We start from the raw sequence: 22,939 nt of genomic DNA, 5'->3' as shown, positions 1-22,939 counted from the left end.
GTATTCTTCCTTTATTTGGACTTCTTGCAACTTCGAAGTTTTAACCCTTGGTTTTTTCGTAATAAGTTTCTGCATTTCATTTGTCTTATGTTTGAAGTCTACTACCAACAATCTGTGGTCACTGTCCATGCTTTCGCTAGGGATAACCTTTACATCTGTGGTGTACCTGCCACCATCCTTATTTGTGATTATTTAGTCAATCACTGTTCTATACTGGACATCCCAACCGTACCTTGTTATTCTGTGACTGTCTCTTTTTTTAAGAATGTATTTTTGATTATAAGATCATTTCTTCTGCACAGATCTAATAGTTGTTCTCCTTCTGGGTTCCTTTGTCCAAATCCATGTGGACCAATGATGTTCTCATATCCAAGTCTCTCTACCCCAACTTGCGCATTTAGATCTCCAATAATAATAACATTTTCCTCATTAACTGTATCTTCCAGGTCTTGCCGAAATTTCTCTTTGTCTTCCTCACTGCAGCCTGTCTGTGGGGCATACACTTGTATGATGGTGTCCTTAGTGTTCTCCACTTTCATGAATATTTTAATGATTCTGATAACTTCAGCTGTAGCGTCAGTCCCTTCATTAATTAAGAATCCAACACCATTTTTCGCTACCTTCTCCTGTCCACTCGAGTATAATTTATATCTACCACAAAGTGTCTTACTTCCAATCCCTTTCCATTTGGTCTCACTTAATCCCAATATTGATATTTTTCTTCTATCCATCATGTCTAGGAGTTCTTCAACCTTTCCAGTTAATTATAGAATGTTCATAGTTCCAATTCGGTATTTGGGTCTCTTTTTTTATTTGGGGTTTCCTTTCAGAACATTGTATATCATCAGCCTTACGGTCATCATACTTTACAATTGGCTGAGAGGACGTGTCAGTCCGGTCTATAATTTTCTTTTTGAGGCTCTTTTTCTTAATTGAAAGCGACTGTACTCAATACTCTCCTGCTGACTTGCTAGGCCTAACGCATAAGAGGATTTTCTTTCAGGGTTTACTCCTTTAGCCTTTGAGGATGCCTTCCTCGTCCTACAAGGCAGTAGGTTCCATCTGTACATCCCAGAAGTATGGGTTGCCTTTTCCGCCATCTCCACCATACCGAAGTCCATCTTCTCCACCGTAGATGCCGTTGAGGTCTTCACCCTTAACCCAGGGCAAGGGCCCTCCATATTTATGACTCCTGGAGAGAGGGTGTTCCAGTATTTTAAAACCCCCAGGAATTGGGCTACCTGTTGGTCCGCGGGTTGTATTGGTTATTTCAACCAGCCCTACATACTGTAGGGGCCCCCATCCGCCACCTGGGGACGCGCTCTGTCGGGGTCAGGTTCCCCTGGTTACTTATTGGAAGTTAACCCCACCCACACGGAGTAAGGTTATTTGCAGAGAGTAAGGTTATTTGCAGAGTTCCGAAGATTATTAAGATAAATTTTAAGACAAAAGTTCAAGTCTATTTCACGTGTAACGTGCGTTTATGAAAAAGATGTCACATGCTCCAAGGCTCAAAGACTCACAGTTCTTTAAGCCTTTTCCACAATTAGGACAAGATATTCTTAACAGTGTGTTGTTAATTGTGTTTGTGAAACCTGTACATTGTATGTATTTTAATTTGAACTATGTACACGACTGAAGTTGTTTTCAAAAGAAACAAAATATGTACCATTTTTAAATAAGATTAATGTTCCTTTAATATATGAATAAACAATGATAATTAAAGTGTTGGGAAGGTAACATTTTTAACTTGTTAGTTGAGTTTTTTACATACAAAAATTCCACCATGGACCAATATGAAGTTCATAACATGTAATAAGTGGTATGTTCCAAGCTGTCAGTGGAGAGATGTTGTAGAATGACATTAGTAGACAAGTAAGTTTGATTGGTGTTTTTAAAAGTAGGAAAGATCACAATATAAAGATAAAGTTGGAATTCAAGAGGACAAATTGGAGCAAATATTAGTTTACAGAAAGAGGAGTTAGGGATTGGAATAATTTGCCAAGGGAGATTTTCAGTGTATTTCCAAATTCTTTGCTATTATTTAAGAAAATACTGGGTAAGCAACAGAGAGGGAATCTGCCACCTGCGTAACTGCCCTAAGTGCAGATCATTGGAGATTTGATTGATTGATTGATTGATTGATTGATTGATTGATTGACTGATTGATGACGATTGTTGTTTAAAGGGGCCTAACGCAATCACATTAATTGTAACAGTCTCAAACCAGAATTCTATGTTGCTATTCTTATCAGTTATTTCAGCGCTTATATACTTGTCAACATCAGTTCTTGGGCAAATTTTTGAACCAAAGTTAAACATGCAGTAGCCCTCATTTTTGGAATTAAATTACATAAATCTATCCTTGAATGTTTTCAAGGGTGTTGATTTTAGATGATCATTTAAGAGTTTTGTTAATTTCATTTTGAAAAGGTACACTACCGGATTTGTTCTCTTTTCAGATGTATGGAAATCTTGCATTTTGTTTAGAATCTCAAACCAAATGGGATTACAGGTGCAATTAGCTTTGTCTTTTGATCATTAATGATTGAACGGATGATTGTCTTCAGTTATGGAAATAATCTGATAATAGATACACAGTTGGCTATTGTTTGCTACATGTGTGTGATATACAGTATTTACAAGGTCTCTCATATAAACTAAGGCCTAACACACAGTGTTTGTACTCTGCACTACGGCAACTGCCTCAGCCAAACTTCTGTCACGTGCGGCCATCCGGCTTTAAGTGTTATACAACCTTATATAAAATCTTACCTTTTTCCTCAGACCCACCTTCAATGACACGGTGCCATAAACCAAGGCCATGCCATCATCAATTCTACATCAACAACAATAGTAGATGACAGTTTCAACTTCAAAAGCAGATGTTCCATGATGAAGGATGCTCCCCCAACCCGTCAGCTAATTTAATCTACCAATTATTCTTTACATCAGCTCTCCACAAGACCAACAAGTTTGATCCACACTATACAAAAATCTACAAGATTACATGACCTAGAGCAAAGCAGTGCTTATAGTTGTCATATGTTTCATTGTCAAACACATTTTTATTTAAACTAATTCATATATTTTCAAGTTGATTGAACAAGACCGACAAGTCTGTTCCGTGTTCTACAAACACACGGCAGTAATTTTAACCCAGATCCAAAAACTTTCTTAAAGTGCCAAGCGTTTGATGTCAATGTGTACATTTCAAATAGTTTATATATTTTCAAGTAGATTGAAACAAGACCAACAAGTCTATTCCATGTTCTACAAACACATGGCAGTATTTTTAACCCAGATCCAAGAAATTTCTTGAAGTGCCAAGCATTTCATGTCAAAGTGTATATAATTTGTCATTAAGTTTTATTTCAACTGGTTCACATGTTTTCAGATTGATTGAAACAAGACCGATGTGACCTAGAGCAAAGCAATGTCTAGAGTTCTCATATGCTTCATTGTCAGACATTTTTATTTCAACTAATTTCAAGTTGATTGAAACAAGACTGACAAGTCTGTTCTGAGTTCTACAAACACACGACAGTATTTTTAACCCAGATCCAAGAACTTCCTTAAAGTGCCAAGCATTTTATGTCATTATGTATATAATTTGTCATTAGGTTTTATTTCAACTGGTTCACATGTTTTCATGTTGATTGAAACAAGACCAACAGGTCTGTTCTGAGTTCTACAAACACACAACAGTATTTTAAATCCAGATCCAAGAACTTTCTCAAAGTGCCAAGTGTTTCATATCATTGTGTACATAATTTGTCATTATATTTTATGTCAACCTATTGATATATATTTAGACAATTGGCATTGTGTATATAATTTTGCCGTCTTACTGGTGAAGCTTCCACTGTGTGTAGAATTATTTAGTTTATTTTCTGGTTAGAACCGTGTTGTTGTATTCTGTACATTATGTACAGTTTGCAGACGTTTCAAATACATTGCAGTATTCTTTGTCAAGACAACTGAAATACCCCTACTCGATCCGAGGTAATCAGTCTCCCAGGCAGCAATCTCACTACAAGGCTGGTTTCTGACCTGTGTCTTTTATGTCCTAGCCTTTTCTGGCTGACGTAAGCCCCCTGGCTGATTCATGAGAATTTTGGAAGGTATGTGTCGCAGCCAGGTAGTGGGGTTTGCCCGTGCTGTTATGTAATTGGAGGTTCGGCCTGCGTGTTAATGTTGTGGTCTGTATGTCTTAAACTATGAATAATAGGCATCCAAGAATTACTGATTTTATATCCTCCTTCTAAATTCATATTGTTCGGATGTTTGATTTCGATGGTCTCGCAGATTTTCATTTCCAGATTCCAAGCGGTAGCTGCTAGGATCTTGGTCTTGTCAAATGATATTCCGTGCCTTGTTTCGTAGGAATGCTTGTCTACTGCTGAAATATCTGTGTTTTGGTTCTTGGTGTGAAGGATATGTTCTTTTAGGCGGGTGGAGATCAGACGTTTTGTTTCACCAACATAACACGTTCCACAGCTACATTCAGTGTGGTATACTCCAGGAGCCTTTGCTTCTATTGTGTCTTTTACTGGTGGTAGATAATGGGATAGCTTCTGGTGTGGTTTATAGATGGTTTTTATGTTGTATTTGTCCAGTATCTTGCTGATCCTGTCTGCAGCATTTTTAATGTACGGAACTGTCACTGTTTTTGGGCAGGTCACTTCTTTCCCGTTGTTTTCTCGTACGGCAGACTTTTCTTTGTTCTCTTCTGATTTTCTAAAGACTTGTTGAATGTTATTGAGCGAGTAGCCATTTTCCCCTGAGGGTTCTCGTGAGGTGTTCTTTCTCTTCTTTAAGGTGTTCTGCATCTGATATCGCTATGGCCCTGTTAACCAGTGATGTTAGAACAGCGTGCTTTTGTGATGGGTGGTGATGAGAAGAGGCATGCAGGTACTTGTCTGTGTGTGTGGGTTTACTGTATACTGCGTGACTCAGAGTCCCTTGATGTTGCATTATACTAGGACATCCAGGAATGGTAGTTTTCTGTTTACTTCATGTTCTATGAATATTTACGTGAATATTCAGTTCACAATCATAGAAGTGAATTACATGTCACATTTGGGAATATTACAGTTTTATATGTCTGTGACATCGCCAAAGAATGCGATGTTAGATTGGTGCAACACAAGGAAAGCTTGGTGTGGCACACAGATCAACAATGGATCTAATTTTTAGCACCCACATGCTGATGGAAAAGTATTGTGTGAAAGGCAAGAACCTGGTCATTGTATTCCTGAATATAGAAAAGTCCTAAGATAGTATTATAAGAGATACGATTTGGGAGTGCCTGGTGAAAAGAAATGTGCCTGAAGGACTGGTAAGGAAAATTCAGGTGTTGTACAAACACTGTACTAGCTGTGTACAAACTGGGGAAGGTCGATCATCATGATTTGTGGCCAAGAGTGGAGTTCAGCAAGGAAGTGTACTGCCCCCATTACTGTTCATCACTGTTATGGACAATATAATGAAGTGAACCGAATGCAGTGGCCTTTGCTGATGATATCATGATTTGGGGTGAAACAGAAGAGGAAGTACAGACCAGACTCAACATATGGAAATCCCAGTTCCAGGAATATAATCTTAACATCTCCAAGACAGTGGTTATGGCAGTCAACAGAAATGGGCATCCAACAAGTATAAAACTGGGAGACCACCAGCTAGAGTGTGTGGTTAGTTTTACTTACCTTGGAAGTGTAATCTCCAGTGATAATTTGGTTGGAAAGGAAATCACAAACAGAGAGCAAAAGGGATCAGAATTCTACCAACAAGTAAGAACACTTTCATGGGATGACATGATTCCAAAACCGGCCAAACTGATGATGTTTAACAGCTGTTTCATACCAATATTGACGTATGGTATTGAAGCGTGCACCCTCACAAAAAGAGATTCATCAAGACTGTAAGCATCAGAGCTGAGTTTTTAGATCCACCATCCAGAAGACCAAGAAGGACAAGTTAAGAAATGAGGAAGTGAGGAAAGAAGCTGGAATAAAGACATCCCTATTAGACCAAATCAGCACTTCCAGACTATGGTGGTATGGGCGTGTGATGAGGATGGAGCTTACAAGAACATCCAGAATAAATTTGGAAAGACAGGTGGAGGGGAAGAGACCTGCAGGAAGACCTAAAACCCTATGGATAGACACTAGTGTCCAAAAATTAAGCATAAGTTATGAGTAAGCAGGGCAACAGGAAATAGACCGCAATACACACGACATATGCACCTACCAACGTTACGTGTTCGCTCTGTATAGGAAGGAAGTGTTCCCTGCTTTGACTAGCGGTGTAACTGCAAAGTAAACACAGCCAGTGCCTGTGCCCCATATTTCTTCAGTCGTGTTTGCCCTGTTATAGTTTGCGGAGTGTAGCCTCATGGTAAACGTGATAACATAATGGCACAACGCTATTTTGACCCCGTTTTGCAGGGTAAAATACTCGGCCATCTGGAAGCAGGCCAGACACAGACTAAAGTCGTTGTATCCTTAAATGTGGTACGAAGTGTCATTTCCTGGCTTTGGAGATTATTTCGAGACACAGGAGATGTTAGTCGTAGGCCAATACCAGGTCGACCAAGGGTAACCACCCCACAGCAGGACCGATATCTGGCCTTAACCGCCTGACAAAATTGGAGTGCACTTGCAAGACATTTGTCAGAGGAGCTTGCAGCCGTCTCAGGGGTTGCTGTTTCCTGGCAAACCCTGTACCTGAGGCTCAGAACAGCAGGGCTGTTTGCCCGACGTCCAGCGGTGTGTGTCCCGCTCACCCAGCACAGAGATAGGCCCGTTTACTGTGGAGCTGTCAACATCGAAACTGGACCATGAATGAATGGAGGCATGTGCTCTGCACAGATGAATCCCACTTCAGTTTGCAGAACGATTCCCATCGCACATCAGTCGGGAGAGAATCGGGTAGCCGATGCAACCACAGGAACATCGTGGAACGGGACCAGTATAGTGATGGCGTCATGGTGTGGGGCGGCATCATGTTGAATGGCTGTACGGACCTGCACATCTTCATGGGTGGTCCGAAGGAACACTGTTAATGCTTGGAGATACAGGGATGAGGTACTGAGAGCACATGTTTGACTCTTCAGAGGTGCGGTTGGTCCAAACTTCCTCTTAATGGATGATAATGTCCCATGCACCACGCTGCTCTGTTGGATGAATTTCTGGCTGAGGAAGACATTAATCGCATGGACTGGCCATCGAGGTCTGCAGATCTGATCCTATAGAACATGCCTGGGATGCATTGGGGAGGTGAATTACATCCCGTCAGCCTCCACCAAGGACCTTCCAAGACCTTCGCATAGCCCTTTCAGAGGAATGGGATCGACTGCCACAAGAGCTCTTGGATAGAGATAGAGAGTATGCCACGTTGCTGTAAAGCATGTGTGGCCATTAGGGGTAACCATACACCCTATTAACAGCATATTTTGTTGTGGAAGACATTGTCAAGTTTTGTTAGCTGTTGTCAAAAGTGTACCTTAGCTATCGGAACCTTTCTGACACTTTTTTTTTTTTTTTTTTTTTTGGACAAGTTATGTGACATGTGGTGTGTGATTCAGCTTCCGTTTGTTCAGCGATTTGTCTGACATTCCTATCAAGTGGTATGGCCTCGTTTAATGATTATGCTTAACTTTTGGACACTAGTATGGTTACCAGAGGATGGACAGTGGATGATGTTCTCCATGACATGTTGTATATGTGTGGAAAAGGCTCATTAACAGTACCCGGGAAACTGGAACTGTACAATGATAATAATGAATAGGAGGGCCTTCTCATCCTTGTAGACAGAAATAAATCATCAATACGGGCCAAAATGAAATTCATTTCATATTGACTGGAACTTGCCAGTTTGCGTCATTTACTGGGGATACTCTATCCATTGACCGAAATCATTTAGACAGCCTACCGTATAACCGTGATGATTTGTTATTAGGCCCAGCTTGTCATGCAGTCTGTGAATGAGCATTTTAGAGCTACTATTAGCAAGGATTTAGACCACTCCTAATACGAAGTACAGATGTATTTTGTAGCTGCTGAATAGATTTTTTTTTCTCATCATCTGCTTTATTCACTGCATCACAGTCTTTCTGCTCTGCAGATTTATTTGTTGTAGTCATCACTTGTGATCTGAGCTTGGGTCCTGCATATTGATGACCCCTAGAGAGAGGGTCTCCTGGTATTTACCCCCACCCCTCTCCCACTACTAGTTGGGTGCTCCACTGCAACTGTAACAGTGTCAGAACCCAGTCCATTTGTTATGGCCTCACATTTTATAATAGCCATACCTTAATTGCATATTAGCCATCCTTCAGTTACAGTTTTTATGTAATGTTTTTATTGAATTGTGTTTGAAGAATTTAATTTCTTCGTGAGTTTGTACTCTGATTTCTGATTGGGGTTGTATGGAGTTTTAATTTGAGAACTGCTATTTCCTAGTTAATTTGATTTGCTTTTATTTTCAGCTTGTGGGACTGGCCTTTGAAGCTCATGACTCGGCAACAAAACATTCCAAGGTGAATGAATCTGAGTCTTCTGCAGTGAGTGCAGAAAAGGAAGCTACAATAATTGATCCTGGATTTTGGGATATATTTCATTATGCTTTCTGCTATGTTGGAGTACTGACAGGTAAGAATTTCATTTCCTGTTTTTGTTGCTAGAGTGGTATTAGATCACTTTACGAAAACACACCTTACACCTAACTAAAAGTAAGAAAGAAATTGAAATTGAGAATTTTGGAATTATATGAGTGTGACCTTTATTCATTTAAAAAATGATGAATATATGCAAAAAATGTTATTTCATGAGACTGAAATCACATATATATCTTAAATGGACCCACTTTTCCCAAGGTTTATAGCGATTTCTATACCTATAAGTTATTTAGAGAGATTTTTAATAATAACTTTAAATAATGGGCCAGTTGTATATTGGTAAGAACGGCAACTTCTGACATAATTTGTTTGATAGTTCACTTGGCCACGTTCATGACAGTATTAATCCTTTGTAGTTATTTATAATGTCTTCCTTCGATTGCTGTTCCTGATGTACAGTATATGAAATTTGATAATATTGTAGTAGATATTGAACATCTTCCAGAAGTAGGACACACTGCTGTAGCTACGAATACTCTGTAAAATGCCTTTTATACTGTGTCACCTGAAGGGTGACCAGCTGAAACATGAACATGGCTTCATGCTTAATTTGTAACATTAGTTTATATTCATTCCATCTATATACTTTACAACTGATGAACATGGTAGCCGAGTGGCATAGTCATTTGCTTTTCACCAAGATGGCCATAGTTTGAATCCTTGCCAATGAATTTGGGATTTTTGAAATGTAAAGTTACACATCCTCATGGCACAGATCCCAGGTAAAACTGGTGGGTCTATGGCTATTATTGTGATATCAACCAGGTGCATGAAACTACAAGCTTGCTTTTTTTTTGCAGCACAAGTTCAGCAGTCTGCACAAATTTTAATGTGTTTCAAGTATTCTTTGGGCTATGCTATAATTTTATAAAATATTTTATGCTGCAAGTGATACAAGGATGGTGGAAAAAACCCACACACATTCGCTATACGAGAAGTTTTGTGTAAACAGGGGAAGTAACTGAAAAAGATCAGGGCTAACGTGAAACTCGAAAGGACAATGGTCAAAGGCCATCTCTTTACAATTACCTTCCTCATAAAATAATTTTCTCCTTGGTTAATCTTACTTCATCTAGGTCTGTTGATCTGCTTATTTCTGCTTCCTACCTTAATCTAGGGTAGATAGTAGATGGAAGTAAACACAGAACAAACATACAGGTAGAATAGCAACTCAATAGTTATAACCGAGCTCGATAGCTGCAGTCGCTTAAGTGCGGCCAGTATCCAGTATTCGGGAGATAATAGGTTCAAACCCCACTGTCGGCAGCCCTGAAGATGGTTTTCCGTGGCTTCCCATTTTCACACCAGGCAAATGCTGGGGCTGTACCTTAATTAAGGCCACGGCTGCTTCCTTCCCACTCCTAGCCCTTCCCTGTCCCATCGTCGCCATAAGACCTATCTGTGTCGGTGCGACGTAAAGTAACTAGCAATAGCAATAGTTATAATGTTTGCAATTTTTGTAGCATAGCAGGATAGCATGTTCATTTTTATAACCTTATCATGATGTACAAGAACAAAATAAATAAAAAAAGGGAAAAACTGATTAATTTCAAAGTAAATCTTCAAATCAAGACAATAAGAGAAAGGATGTGGAAGTCTGTATATTTTTGTGGATAATTTAGAGACTAATAGAATAATAAATAAAATCAGTGGACTCCATCTGTGGCTGAGATTTGCAGATGACACATTTGCCATCATTGATAAACAACAAAACAATAGTGAAAAAGTATTAACGTTCCTTAATGAACTTAATAGCAATATGAAATTCACAAAAGAGGATAAAATCAGTAGTTCTTTGAACTTCTTGGGCTGAAATATAACAAGAGTCAATGAAAAATTTGTATTTCAAATCTACAAGAAACCTTCTTTTGCTCCCCTGACTATAAAAAATGAGTCTTTGCACCCACAATCTCATAAATGGGCAACCCTTTTCAGCTTAGTTTACAAGGCATTAAAGGTTCCACTCTCAATTGATAGACGGAAAAAAAAAAAAAAAAAAAAAGTTTTTATTAAAGATTTAGCTAAATTCAATGGCTATAAGCCAGATCTGATTAATAAAATTATTAATAAGATCAAATTGAAAACTGCAACATAGTTAACTCCAGAAAAACCTTAAAAAAAACAAACAAAATTTGTTGCTTTCACTTTCACAAATCCGGCTATATATCATATCACCAACCCTTTGAAGAAGCATGACGTCAATATTGCATTCAGAACTCGTAACGTGAACTGAAATATATTTTTCAATTCCAACACCGTAAATTCAACCTATAACAAATTTTCAAATTCCGGAATTTATAGGCTCAAGTGTGCCCAATGTAATTTTTCATACATTGGGCAAACTGGGTGCAGTTTCCAAACTAGATACCTTGAGCATTACAATGCCTCTAAACACAATAAGTATTCTGCAATGAACAATCATATGAAAGAGACAGGACACAATTTTACCACCATTGATCTTCAAATCTTAAAATGCGTAAACAGAGCAAACTGATGATGGAATTTGAAAATATTTATATTTTTTTGGATCAGCACTTCAATAATAAAATCAAACTTTAAACAACGTATTGGAAACAAAAAGTCTGGTAATCTGACACCTTTCTAATTTACTCACTTCTTATAACGTAAATACCAATAATTTCATGAAGATATTTAATTATAAACTCGTCAACAATACTCCTACAGTAACAGTAGCTGCTTCACCGCCACCTGACCGTACTACGTCCCCTCCACAGACAACTAGTGTTCTCATGATTTCGCTCTCCCCTCCCCATCTGACTCACTCCCTGCCACTACAAGCACATCCATACAATATGAGAAGCAGTAACAAAGCGACTGCTAGACCTTCTCGTGTAGCGAACGCTGCTAGTCGCCCTTCTACCACTCTAAGGGGTAAACCTTAAGATATTATTACACTTAGTATAATACTTCAAGTTACAGTAACTTACACCCACTTTCCTTTATATTTCAGACTTCAACACACAATACATTGCAGTTCATATTACATCTAATTCCTTGTTGAACTTCCCCTTATTGACTTCATGAGAAGATATAGTACAAGTTTACGACATACAACTATGACAAGTCATACACAACAGATTTAGGAGAAAATGGATCAATTTCTTATATTTTGATGCTTTGGCAAGTGCCATTTGGTTGTTCATAACGTGTATACTCGCCGCTCAACAGGCTATTCCACTACAAAACACTACGTACCTGACTCTCGTTCTTAATTATTACTAGGATGAGATTTTAATATATTAAAATTTTTAATTATTCCACACATCATATAACTTACGGTGTACACAATATTTGTAATCATTGGTAAATACTATTGTAATTATTAAGGCTTTTTTTATGATTTTGATCATTAATCATAGAATCAATCTTTACATAATGTTGAAATTGTAAAAAAACTTTTTATCACTGTTACATATTGTACCAGGAAAAGTTTGTGGGTAAAGGGCATGAGAAGGACCTCAGGGAGTGGAACTTGGTTTTGGAGCCGATACAGAGTAGGATAGACTCGCAGGGCGAATAATAGATGGTTATACCTTTTTCAAACAATTTATTAATAATGTTAATTAATTCACCACCCTGCAATGTTGATATAGGATTCAAATAATATGTCGAAATCAAAAGGGTTAACGTAAATCTTCTTGAGTGCAATTTGTGAAAATAAATAAATCTCACAGATCCTATAGTCTTTTGCGAAAACACAAAGTGTCAGTTTTTCACCTAAAGTCTTTCTAAGTATTATGACATGACATGAACACATTTATAATTGAAAATAAGAATTTGAACTTCTGTCTCAGTTTGTTAGCCTTGAAACATAGAACACTTGAAACTCCTAAAGTCTTTCTTCTGTGAAATAGATTTTGAAAATAGATTTATCATTAAAAGATGAATTTTGAGTAATGATGGAGAACTACGAAGTATCGTCACACGCAGCACTGGGTAAACCACTGTTCAAGATTGGTAAGAAAAAAAAGTCTGTCAGTTTGTGACTACTCACTTATTAAAGAAAATTTGGCTTACAAATACTGATGAGAATCTGGAACATTCCGCGGGTGCGGATGATGACTCGAACTTGAAGTTCCACGAAGAAACCACGTTGATGTCATAGATGAAATGATGTTGAAGGTAGCTGGATCTTGTAGAATTTTCTCAAGATTTCTGCTGCTTGTGGACATGATTTTAACACACGGAACATGCAAGTAGTATTGACAGATGCTATTGTCCACTGTTAAACACAGTCTATTTGTATGTTAATTTTAGGACGTCAATTGAATGATCACAGTCCTTGTTGCAAAAAAAAAAAAAAACCCACACTATTTTAAATCGTCACTGAGAACGTCCAACACAGTGCAAATACATAATATTTCTCATTACCGTCTCTGACCACAGTCTTTGAATCGTTATCCTGACAGATAACACTGATTCTCTAATGTTGATAGAACTATATTATTTTAGAAACGGTTCTTAACTTTCACTAAGTTTATCACTGTAACACGTCATTTCCTAATATGGCACATAAATAAAGAGACACAGTCCAAGGATGTGCTATGTTAGAAAATAAGTTGTAGAGTAGTTAGTTACTGTACACGACAGTTTCTGTTGGTAATTTAATATTGTGTGAAATTAAGTCCGCACGTCATGTTCTAGTTTGTGAATGTCCAATATATAACTTCGAACTTCACTGATTTCGTATGTGTTATACTTCGAAATGTCTATAAATTATATCGTATTCGCGGCATAATAGACTACTTACGGTGCGATGTCCTTTTTCAAGTACGATGGCAATTTACTATCCCGTAATTTCGTCTCCGCGAAACACAACGGAAAGTACTGTCTTCGAGACTGCACCAACATACTATGCGAGGGCCAGTCTCCCCTCTCTCTTACTCATACACATACTACACTGCTAGACTGGACTGCTTGCAATGAACTGAACTCAACTCAACACCACCACCTGTTAACCTTGACCCAGTGGCATATATAGCTGGCGCTGGGAGGGGTAGTTTCTCTCGGCCATGTGACCGTGAGTGTGTAATTTCTGTTAGATTTTAAATCATTATAACTCAGCAACCATGGGATGGATTAATTTGAAATTCACAGGGATTAATTTTTATGACGTCCGCTACAATTTAGCGTTTGTTCCATTAAAATTGGTACAGACGTTGAAAACTTGCGAAAAGAAAGATATTTTCGAGAAATATCTCTAGGGGAGGTGAGCTTTGAACGATAGGTGACGTCACTTGACTCCACCTAGCGCACTCGTGGAGTCTGGTACATACTGGAACATTCTTTTACTTAGATGTTCATACGTTGGATGGATCTTATATGCTGGAACAACATTTCTTTTGATAACTATGGACCAGGTCCTAGGCTTTCCTGGTACAATATGAAGTCAACAAAACAACTATCTTATTAAAGATTTATGACTTAATTTAAAATTAACATAACTTCCACCACTCTGGAGAACTAATGACCATTAATTACAATATTATTATGAACTATTAGATTTTAAGAGATAGTCTTATATGTAACATCTATTTAATGGCTGAAGATGCTTGCCATGTCAAGCGAAACATATCCCATATTAAACAATATGTAATAATTGTATCCTAATTATATGGATTGTATTATATTGAACAGGTGGATATTAATAAACTATTTATAACTTTTTAATATACTAAGCTTCAATAATGAGATTAATTACTTGTAAATGACATGTTCCGAGCTGACAGCGGAGAGATGGCATGGAATGACATTAGTTGACTAATAAGTTAAAGTGGTGTCTTTGAAAGTAGGAAAGATCACAATATGAAGACAAATTTGGAAATCAAGGGGACAAATTTGGGCAAATATTCGTTTATAGGAAGGGGAGTTAGGGATTGGAATAATTTACCAAGGGAGATGTTCAATAAATTTCCAATTTTTTTGAAATCATTTAAGATAAGACTAGGAAAACAGCGGATAGGGAATCTGCCACCTAGGCAATTGCCCTAAATGCAGATCAGTATTGATTGATTGATTGATTGATTGATTGATTGATTGATTGATTGATTGCAGACATGTATTCATGTGCTTCAACAATCAGAATAGTAACCTACATAGTACAGTCGTTAAGTTCCGAGACTTGCCGCCTGGAAGATAGGCACCCAGATGACTTTGTACGTTGCACACGATGCCGCATTACACGGTGTACACCTGCACAGAACCACATCCACCCTCAAAATAGTCGCCGTTGGCCGTTATGCACGTGTTTTTTTCTGCTGTGGTCATGATGGCGTTTTCCAGGTGGCGGATTGTCATTTCAGTTGCGGATCGTAAAGGAAACGCCATGTTTCGTCTCCAGTTATTATCCGGTTGAGAAACTTCGGACCATCATCAGCACCACTGATGAGGTCACCACAAATCGTCATGCGATCATCACGTTGGTCTTGTGACAGGATTCGTAGCACACTGTGCTGGGTAACACGAGACATGTTGAGGTCATCCGTCAGAATTTTGTAGCCAGTACCATGGCCGACCCCAATTGCTGCTGCGAGATCGTCTACCGATTGGGACCGGTTAGCACGCACCAATGTTGCAACTTCTTGGATCTTGCGTTCCGTTCGAACTGTTTGTGGCCAACCAGTACACACATCATCTTTCAAACTGTCCTGTCCTTGTATAAAACTTCGGTGCCACCTGAACACAACACTGAGATTCAATGCGTCCGCACCGCAAACCTGTTCCATCATTTCAAACATTTTGGCAGCGGCTTTGCCTAATTTCTGGCAGAACTTAATGTTTGCCCGTTGCTGGAACTTTGACATGTCAAGCTCCGACTGGCGCATTCAAATCACCGTCACAACAGTGACCGTACGTCTGCATCCAGTGCATGCGCTCAATTGTCTCTTGCAGAGACAAGAGACTTAACTGACAAGGTACCATACCACGGTGCCACCTATGCGCTATAGTGCACCACAGCGCCATCATGTGGCCAGTCTCAGAACTTAATGACGGTATTACATATTAAGGTTCAACATTGTGATTTTTAAACAGAATATTTTAACGTTCATGAGAAATGTACAAAAAGCAGTGTAGTTCCTAATATGCATGTTCTCAAAACTCACTCTTTCTAGAGTATAGACTAATTAAGTGTTAAGTCTTTAGATGCAAACTACACGGAACATATTTTAACAACTGTTTACATAAGTTATGTGTGTGTGTATTTTTTATGATCATTTATTATTCCATTAGACTGTCATTTTATCTGATCAAGTGTTACGTACTAGATATAGACTGTAAAGAACATTTTGAATGTGCATATATTATGTGTTTTTGTGATCATCAATGGTTCTAGCTTCTTGGGATTTAATCCCATTCGACTTGTTTTTATTAAGATATTTGGAATGTTACTATGTCCTTATCTAACAATGTCTTGTTGTGAATAACTGAGGATGTCTGTCATATCAGCTGAAACTAGTACTATTCAGTGGAAAATTGTGTATTGATTAGGTGGTAATATAAAGGCTTTCAGTTAGAAAAGTAAGTCATATCCATCAATACGGGCCTAAGAATGAAGTTCATGTCTTACATGTAAACTTCTCACACTGTCATTTTATTAACCAGCTGATAATTAAAAGAAAATTGCATTCTCTGAACGTGTATGTGGAGAAGTATAGAAAGCAAGTGACTATAGGGCATCACGGTAATAGTTCTGCTCTTTTGTTCCAAAAGAGTTGTAATGGCAAAGGTAGCTGTGCTTCAGAAAATTGAAGAGGAGAAAGCAGTACTATGACTAATTTTGAAGTGATGATCTGTTCTGTGCAGCTTCTCCAAGGTCTTTATTATTTGAAAAATACATTAAAAAAAATAAATTACAATAAAATTAATTTTAAAATATATTTGTGTCTTTTTTTTCCTTTGCCTACACCACAAAATGATTAATTATTGGCTGCAAACATTCGTGCCCACTCATGTTTTGTAACAGTTGTGCCAGGGGTATGTTGATCATGTCTTCTGTATCTAGGTCTTCCTCCTCTTCGTCAAGGTTAACACATATGTCTTCAGTAGTTCTATTACAGTTCCACAAGGTAACACATGCCTTGATTACTTTGCTGGTGTATAGTGGCTTTAACCTTAGTTTATTGGCCTCCACCCTTCTTTAATTTTTCTGTATAGTGCACTACAGTATTTTGCACCACCCTTGAGTCGTGAACGCTTCCTGGCCAGTTAGCATTTACATAGTCAAACTTGTTATTGGGGCCACACATTATCATTGCATTTATAGAGTGATTACCATATCTGTCTACATACTGTTCTTCATTGTCGTGAGGTGCCTCAGTTAGAATTAAGATGCCTTCAACACATACCACGACCAATGGCATGCTTTGTAAAGTGTGGAAATCACTTACAGCTTTCGTTATGTTCATTGGCCATCTAACATAAACTGGCAGCATGATAATATTGACAGGCTCCACACGACTTACAGAGGCACTACTTACACCACACACATCAGCAACAATATGATACTGCTCTCCAGATCAGAGCCAGGGTAGGGCAACCTGTATTACAAGCTTCTCACTCAGTGAATGACTTCTCAATGTTGCTCTCTGTAACTGAGATGCAATCATAATCAGCATTTCTTCTGACTTTCCACTTGAATCTAAATCGTTCATTAAACTGGAAAGGCCTTTTGAACATATATGTTGGTCCTTTTTCTGTGGCTCAGGCGGCAGCGCGCCGGCCTCCCACCGCTCGGTTCCGTGGTTCAAATCCTGGTCACTCCATGTAAGATTCGTGCTGGACAAAGTGGAGGCGGGACAGGCTTTTTTCGGGTACTATGGTTTTTCCTGTCTTTCATTCCAGCAACATTCTCCATTAACATTTCATTCCATCTGTCAGTCATTAATCTTTGCCACAGAGGAGTTCGACTGGCTTCGGCAGCCAGCACAATTTCTATCCTCACTGCTAGATAGGGGCTTCATTCATTCCATTTCTGACCCAGTCAAATGACTGGAAACAGAGTATGAATTTTCATGTCTTCATTTCACGATAAATCCTTACTCTTCTTTGGACAGGCCCAGCACCATCTTCAGTATCTGATGACATGTCCCGCATAAAATAAGAATAGTCAGTAAAGTCAATAACCAACAAATTCCCGAATCCAGAAATATTATTAATCTACATTTCATACGTTTAAATACAACTCACGCTTGTGTAGGGAATAATATGTCAAGTGTCCCTGCCTGGGTCAGAAATTGTAGTTACTAGCTAGTGACAAGTGGCAAGCTTTCAGTTTTGAGAAACCAACCGACTACTTGTCAAAAATTTACTAGTCAGTTGCTTGTCACGATTCACAACTCGGTGGCCACTCTGTTAGAGAAACAGAACATGGAAACTTGTCAGCACTTGTCACTAGTAATGCTTGTCACTTGTCAAACTTGTCACTTTGAGAAATAGGCCGCTGGTGTCTATTGCCAGTGATCACAATGATGATGATGTGAATAGTTACTAGTATGTGTTATTAATGAAATAATATTCTGAAAATAAGATCAGCCCTTGTGGGCAGAGTTAACTTTCAATAAGTATCCAGGGGAAGCTGGCCCTGACCCTTCAGAGCACGTACTGGGAAGGTAAATGGTCTGGCCATACGCAGATTAATAAGAATGGCATGCTCCTCGTTGAGTTGTGCACAAGTCATGATTTATTCTTCAGATGATCAACTGTCTTTAAGAAAAATCCCTCCAAAACTAAGACTTTGGTCTCACCTAATCCATTATTAGGTGAATTTCAACTGGATCACTTTCTGATCTCTCACTTAAATACTAGATAAATCTTGATTTCAAAGTACTCAAAGGACTGGACCTAGATTCTGATCATTATCCTACAAAATTCTCTCTTGGCATAATTCCAGAAAAACAAAATTTACCAAAGGGGCTCTGCAACAGAAATGTGATGTGGAAACTATTAAAGTTAATGGCAATTTTAAGAAAGCAACAGAAAAATTAGATCCACAAAATTAGTCACAAATACAAGCAGGACTTTTACAAACATAACGAAAACATTGCACCACTAACTAAAACAAGAAAACATGCTTAGTGGAGCTTTAAAATGAAAGATGGTTACTAAATTGTTACAAAAAATTTGTAAATAAAGTAAAGAGGTAAAACTGCAAACACTGGAAGAAGAATTTAAGAAACATAACTCACAAAACTTTCAAAGAACTTTCACAGAACTTTCAAACAACAGTTATCTATATATTCCTTACAATCACTCTATTTTACCAATGAAATTGGAGAAATTACCTGTGCTAATAGTGCTAACTGCAAAATCCTCATGAAATGTTTTTCTAAACTACTCAACTGTGAATCACCCCAAGAAAAGCTTCATATCACCTTTTCCAAAAGTATTCCAGATTCAATCCCACCAAATATCCAGGAAATTAAAGAAGTCATTAAATTCCTAAGAAAAACAACAAAGCTGCAGAGGAAGACTAAATAACTGCAGAACTATAGAAAAAATGCAGGGACCAAGCAAGTGGCTGTGTGGTTGGGGTCACATAGCTATCAGCTTGCATTCGGGAGATAGTGGTTTCGAACCCCACTCTTGGCACCCCTGAAGATGGTCTTCTGTGGTTTTCCATTTTCACACCATGGAAAATACTGGGGCTCTACCTTAGTTAAGGCCATGACTTCTTCCTTCCCACTCCTAAGCCTTTCCTATCCCACCATTGCCATAAGACCTATCTGTGTCAGTGAAGCGTAAGGCAGTTTGTAAAAATTTTTAAAAAAGATGCAGGAGACAGTTTCATCATGAAATTTTATGAAATTATACTGGAAATTTGGGGAACTCAAAAAATTCCTATGGTTCAGAAAACAGTGATCATACACCCAATACACAAAAAAGGAAATAGGATGGATTCAAACAACTATTGGGAAAACTCTTTCCTGCAGATTACTTATAAAATTCTTTTGAAAATCCTCCTGAATCATGCCGAGTGTCGATTAGACCAAGAACTCTTCGAATACCAACCTGGATTCTGTAAAGGAATGTCATGTGTAGAGCAAATTCTTAACTTGAAAAATTCATTATCTTACTTTCGTGACACAGTCAACAAAAATTACATTATCACATTTGTTGCTTTCAAAAAAGCAGCATATCACAGCATAGATTGCAAATCACTTCTTAATATCTTAACACAATTTAGACTTGATCAAACAACAAGAAATATCAAAGAATCGCTCACCGAAACCATGACGAATAGAATACCTAGTGTGATCACTCCACTCCCTTAAAATTGTTGTTAGTGGCTCCGCCAAAGTGTGGCGCTACAGTCGCAATGAACCAGCTGCAACAACACGTGCGCCAAATTGTTGACGAAGGTAATAACGTGCATGCATTAAGTCATGGTAACAGTTTTAACGCCTCTCGAGAGAATCTGTTTGTTTTGATATTTTCCGAAAGTCTGTTAATATCTGTGCAGTGCTTCATGTGTGCAATCAGCTAGTTTTGTATTATTTAGAGAAAATGTCGTACTGTTTTGTTCCTGGCTATAAATCAGGTTACGGAAGGAAGCCTGATGGTAACGATTTTTTAACGAAGGTAATCCCAAAAATATGGTCTTTTTTAAAATAAATACATAGACCTGTTTATTTCTATAATGGTTTACATCATTTTAAAGCTTGAATATTTAGCTATTTTTCTACATAATCACCATTTCGGTCGATGCTTTTTTTGTAGACGCTGTGACAGTTTTTATATGCCCATGTCATACCAGCTCGCTGCTGTCAGGAAGTTGTGAACCTCATCTTTCACCTCGTCGTCAGTGCTGAATCATTTTCCGGCCAAATGTTCTTTCAACTTGAAGAACAACTGATAGTCACTGGGCACCAGGTTAGGACTACAGGGTGGATGGGTGATGATGTTCCATTGAAACTGTTGCAGGAGAGCAATGTATTGCTGGGCGACATGCGGGCGAGGGTTGCTATGAAGAATGTTTACGCCCTTGCTCAACATTTTTCTTCTCCGGTTCTCAATTGCCCGTCTGAGTTTTTTCAGAGTCTCACAGTACCTGATACGTTAATTGTGGTCCCAGCGGGCATAAAGTTGACTAACAATACCCCTTTTCGATCTCAAAACACAGTTGTCATGGCTTTACCGGCAGACTGTGTTTGCTTGAATTTCCATGGCTGTGGTAAAGAGGGATGCCGCCACTGGCGTGATTGTTGCTTGGTCTCAGGTGTAATGTGGAACGCCCAGGTTTTGTCACCCGTGACAGTTGAGTCCAAAAAGTTGTCCTGTTCGGCTGCAAAACGTTAGAGAAATGCGCGGGAAGAATCAACTCTTTGCCGCATGTGGTCTTCAGTCAGCATGCTTGGCATCCATCTTGCGCACACCTTCTGGTATTTCAACTTTTCCATTAAAATTCTGTGAGGGGCGCTTTGGGAAACCTCAGGAGCCAAAGTGCAGAGATCATCCAGGGTGATCCGCTGATCTTCACGCACAATTTCCTCAACCTTCACGACTGTCTCAACGGAAATTGACGGTCTGCCGCTCCTTTGTTTGTCATGAATTTCAGTCCGATCAGCTGCAAACTCTCTACACGAACATTTTTGACATCCATGCACAACTCACCATACAGTTCCGTCAATTGGCAATGTATTTCAATCGGTTCAGTACCTTTTGCGTTCAGGAACCAAATAACTGTGCACATTTCGCACTTGGCAGTAACATCCAATGGGAGCTCCATTCTCAACGGCTGCCAAGCCAAGACCGAGTGCCTCAGTGCAGCTTGCACATGTATATATGCGAGCGCAGGAAACAATCTTCATAATATTGTGACCAACAGCCAACAAACAGAGTTCTGTATTTATAAAAAAATAGGAGACCTTATTTTTGGGATTACCCGCGTACCACCAAAACAGAATAATCTGTTTGGGAAGTGGGCGAGAGTTGTTCTGTGGAAAGACAAGCAATTGTCCGCTAAAAGCAGAATATGCGACCTGCGTTTTTCGGCTCATTTAATTAACTTATAAAGGCAGATTGTTTCATTGTGAATGGTGAAAACGTTCAACTTCCTCGTGTGAGGTGAAAATTAAAACCAGAAGCGGTGCCTCATATTTTTCCAAATTTACCGAAATACCTATCCGCTGAGATAAAATCGCGGAAGGCATCCAATAGGAAAAGGAATGAAGACAGTATTAAGATAAGGAACAGGAATCACAATGTGAGTGGAGCAGCGATGGCAACAGTGAGCTATAAAGTTCCTGGTCGGCCTACTTGTAGTCAAATTCACAGCCAGTCTAATTCTCTTACCGATGCCCAAAAGCCAATAGTGTCTCTCAAAAGGCAACTAAAGAACAGAACTCTTAATTTAATGTGAGCTAAATGTCTCTTTTCCTCAGTCAAAGCTAGGATTAATTACCTACATGGGCAGATTAAGAACATGGAATGTTTACTGTTTTATGTGTTCAGTTTAAAAAGTATTTTTCTAAGTATGTAAAGCACAATATTCCTTTTGCTTTTTGTAATGTTCCATTTTATCTTGTGTGTTCTCTCATTAAAGCACAAAGTTATTTCTTTGTGGGGACTGGGAAAATTACAACTCTCTGACAATATTATTCATAAGTCTAAACAATTATTGGGTGTTTTATTTGGTTATTTGCGTGCACTGTAATGTCCACTAAAACAGCTGACCTTATAGCATTGGTGATTGGCTCCACTAGCGCCACTCTGCTGTAGCGTGCCTGAACTCGGTGAGTGATCTCACTAGGTATTCTATTTGTCATGCCAAAACAATAGTTAAGATGAAGTTTATGAGCAATTTAGTCATGAATTTCAAATAAACACAAGAGTCCAACAAGGAGTTGACTTGTTGACTTTCTCCAATACTTTTCAATGGCACTCTTGAAAAAGTAGTCAGAAAATGGAGAAAGGCAGGTGCACAATCTGACTATTTAGGACCAAAGATTAAAGGTATTAAAATTGAATGTTAGCCTTTGCTGATGATACAGCACTAATTGCCAAAAACATCTCAGATGCACAAAAACAACTTGCTGTACTACAAGAAAAAGTTGCAAAAATTTGACTTCAGTTATCATAGTAAAATACTAAATTTATGACTAGCCGGGCTGAGTGGCTCAGACGGTTGAGGCGCTGGCCTTCTGACCCCAACTTGGCAGGTTCGATCCTGGCTCACTCCGGTGGTATTTCAAGGTGCGCAAATACGTCAGCCTCGTGTCGGTAGATTTACTGGCACGTAAA

At 38.6% G+C, this 22,939-nt stretch overlaps 1 protein-coding gene across 2 annotated transcripts in view; it reads left to right on the top strand.

Annotated features, from left to right (window-relative positions):
* Window positions 1-22,939, top strand: part of frj (farjavit) — a 122,653-nt gene that overhangs the window by 30,362 nt on the left and 69,352 nt on the right. For both annotated transcript variants that reach the window (XM_067149984.2, XM_067149982.2), the window contains exon 3: window positions 8,492-8,654. In XM_067149984.2, the coding sequence (XP_067006085.1) occupies window positions 8,492-8,654 (163 nt within the window). The remainder of the gene's footprint in view (window positions 1-8,491; window positions 8,655-22,939) is intronic.

This window comes from Anabrus simplex, chromosome 6, assembly GCF_040414725.1.
Source record: "Anabrus simplex isolate iqAnaSimp1 chromosome 6, ASM4041472v1, whole genome shotgun sequence".
NCBI lineage: Eukaryota > Metazoa > Arthropoda > Insecta > Orthoptera > Tettigoniidae > Anabrus > Anabrus simplex.
Note: the sequence above shows the minus strand (reverse complement) of the source record. Positions and strands in the feature narration are given on the sequence as shown.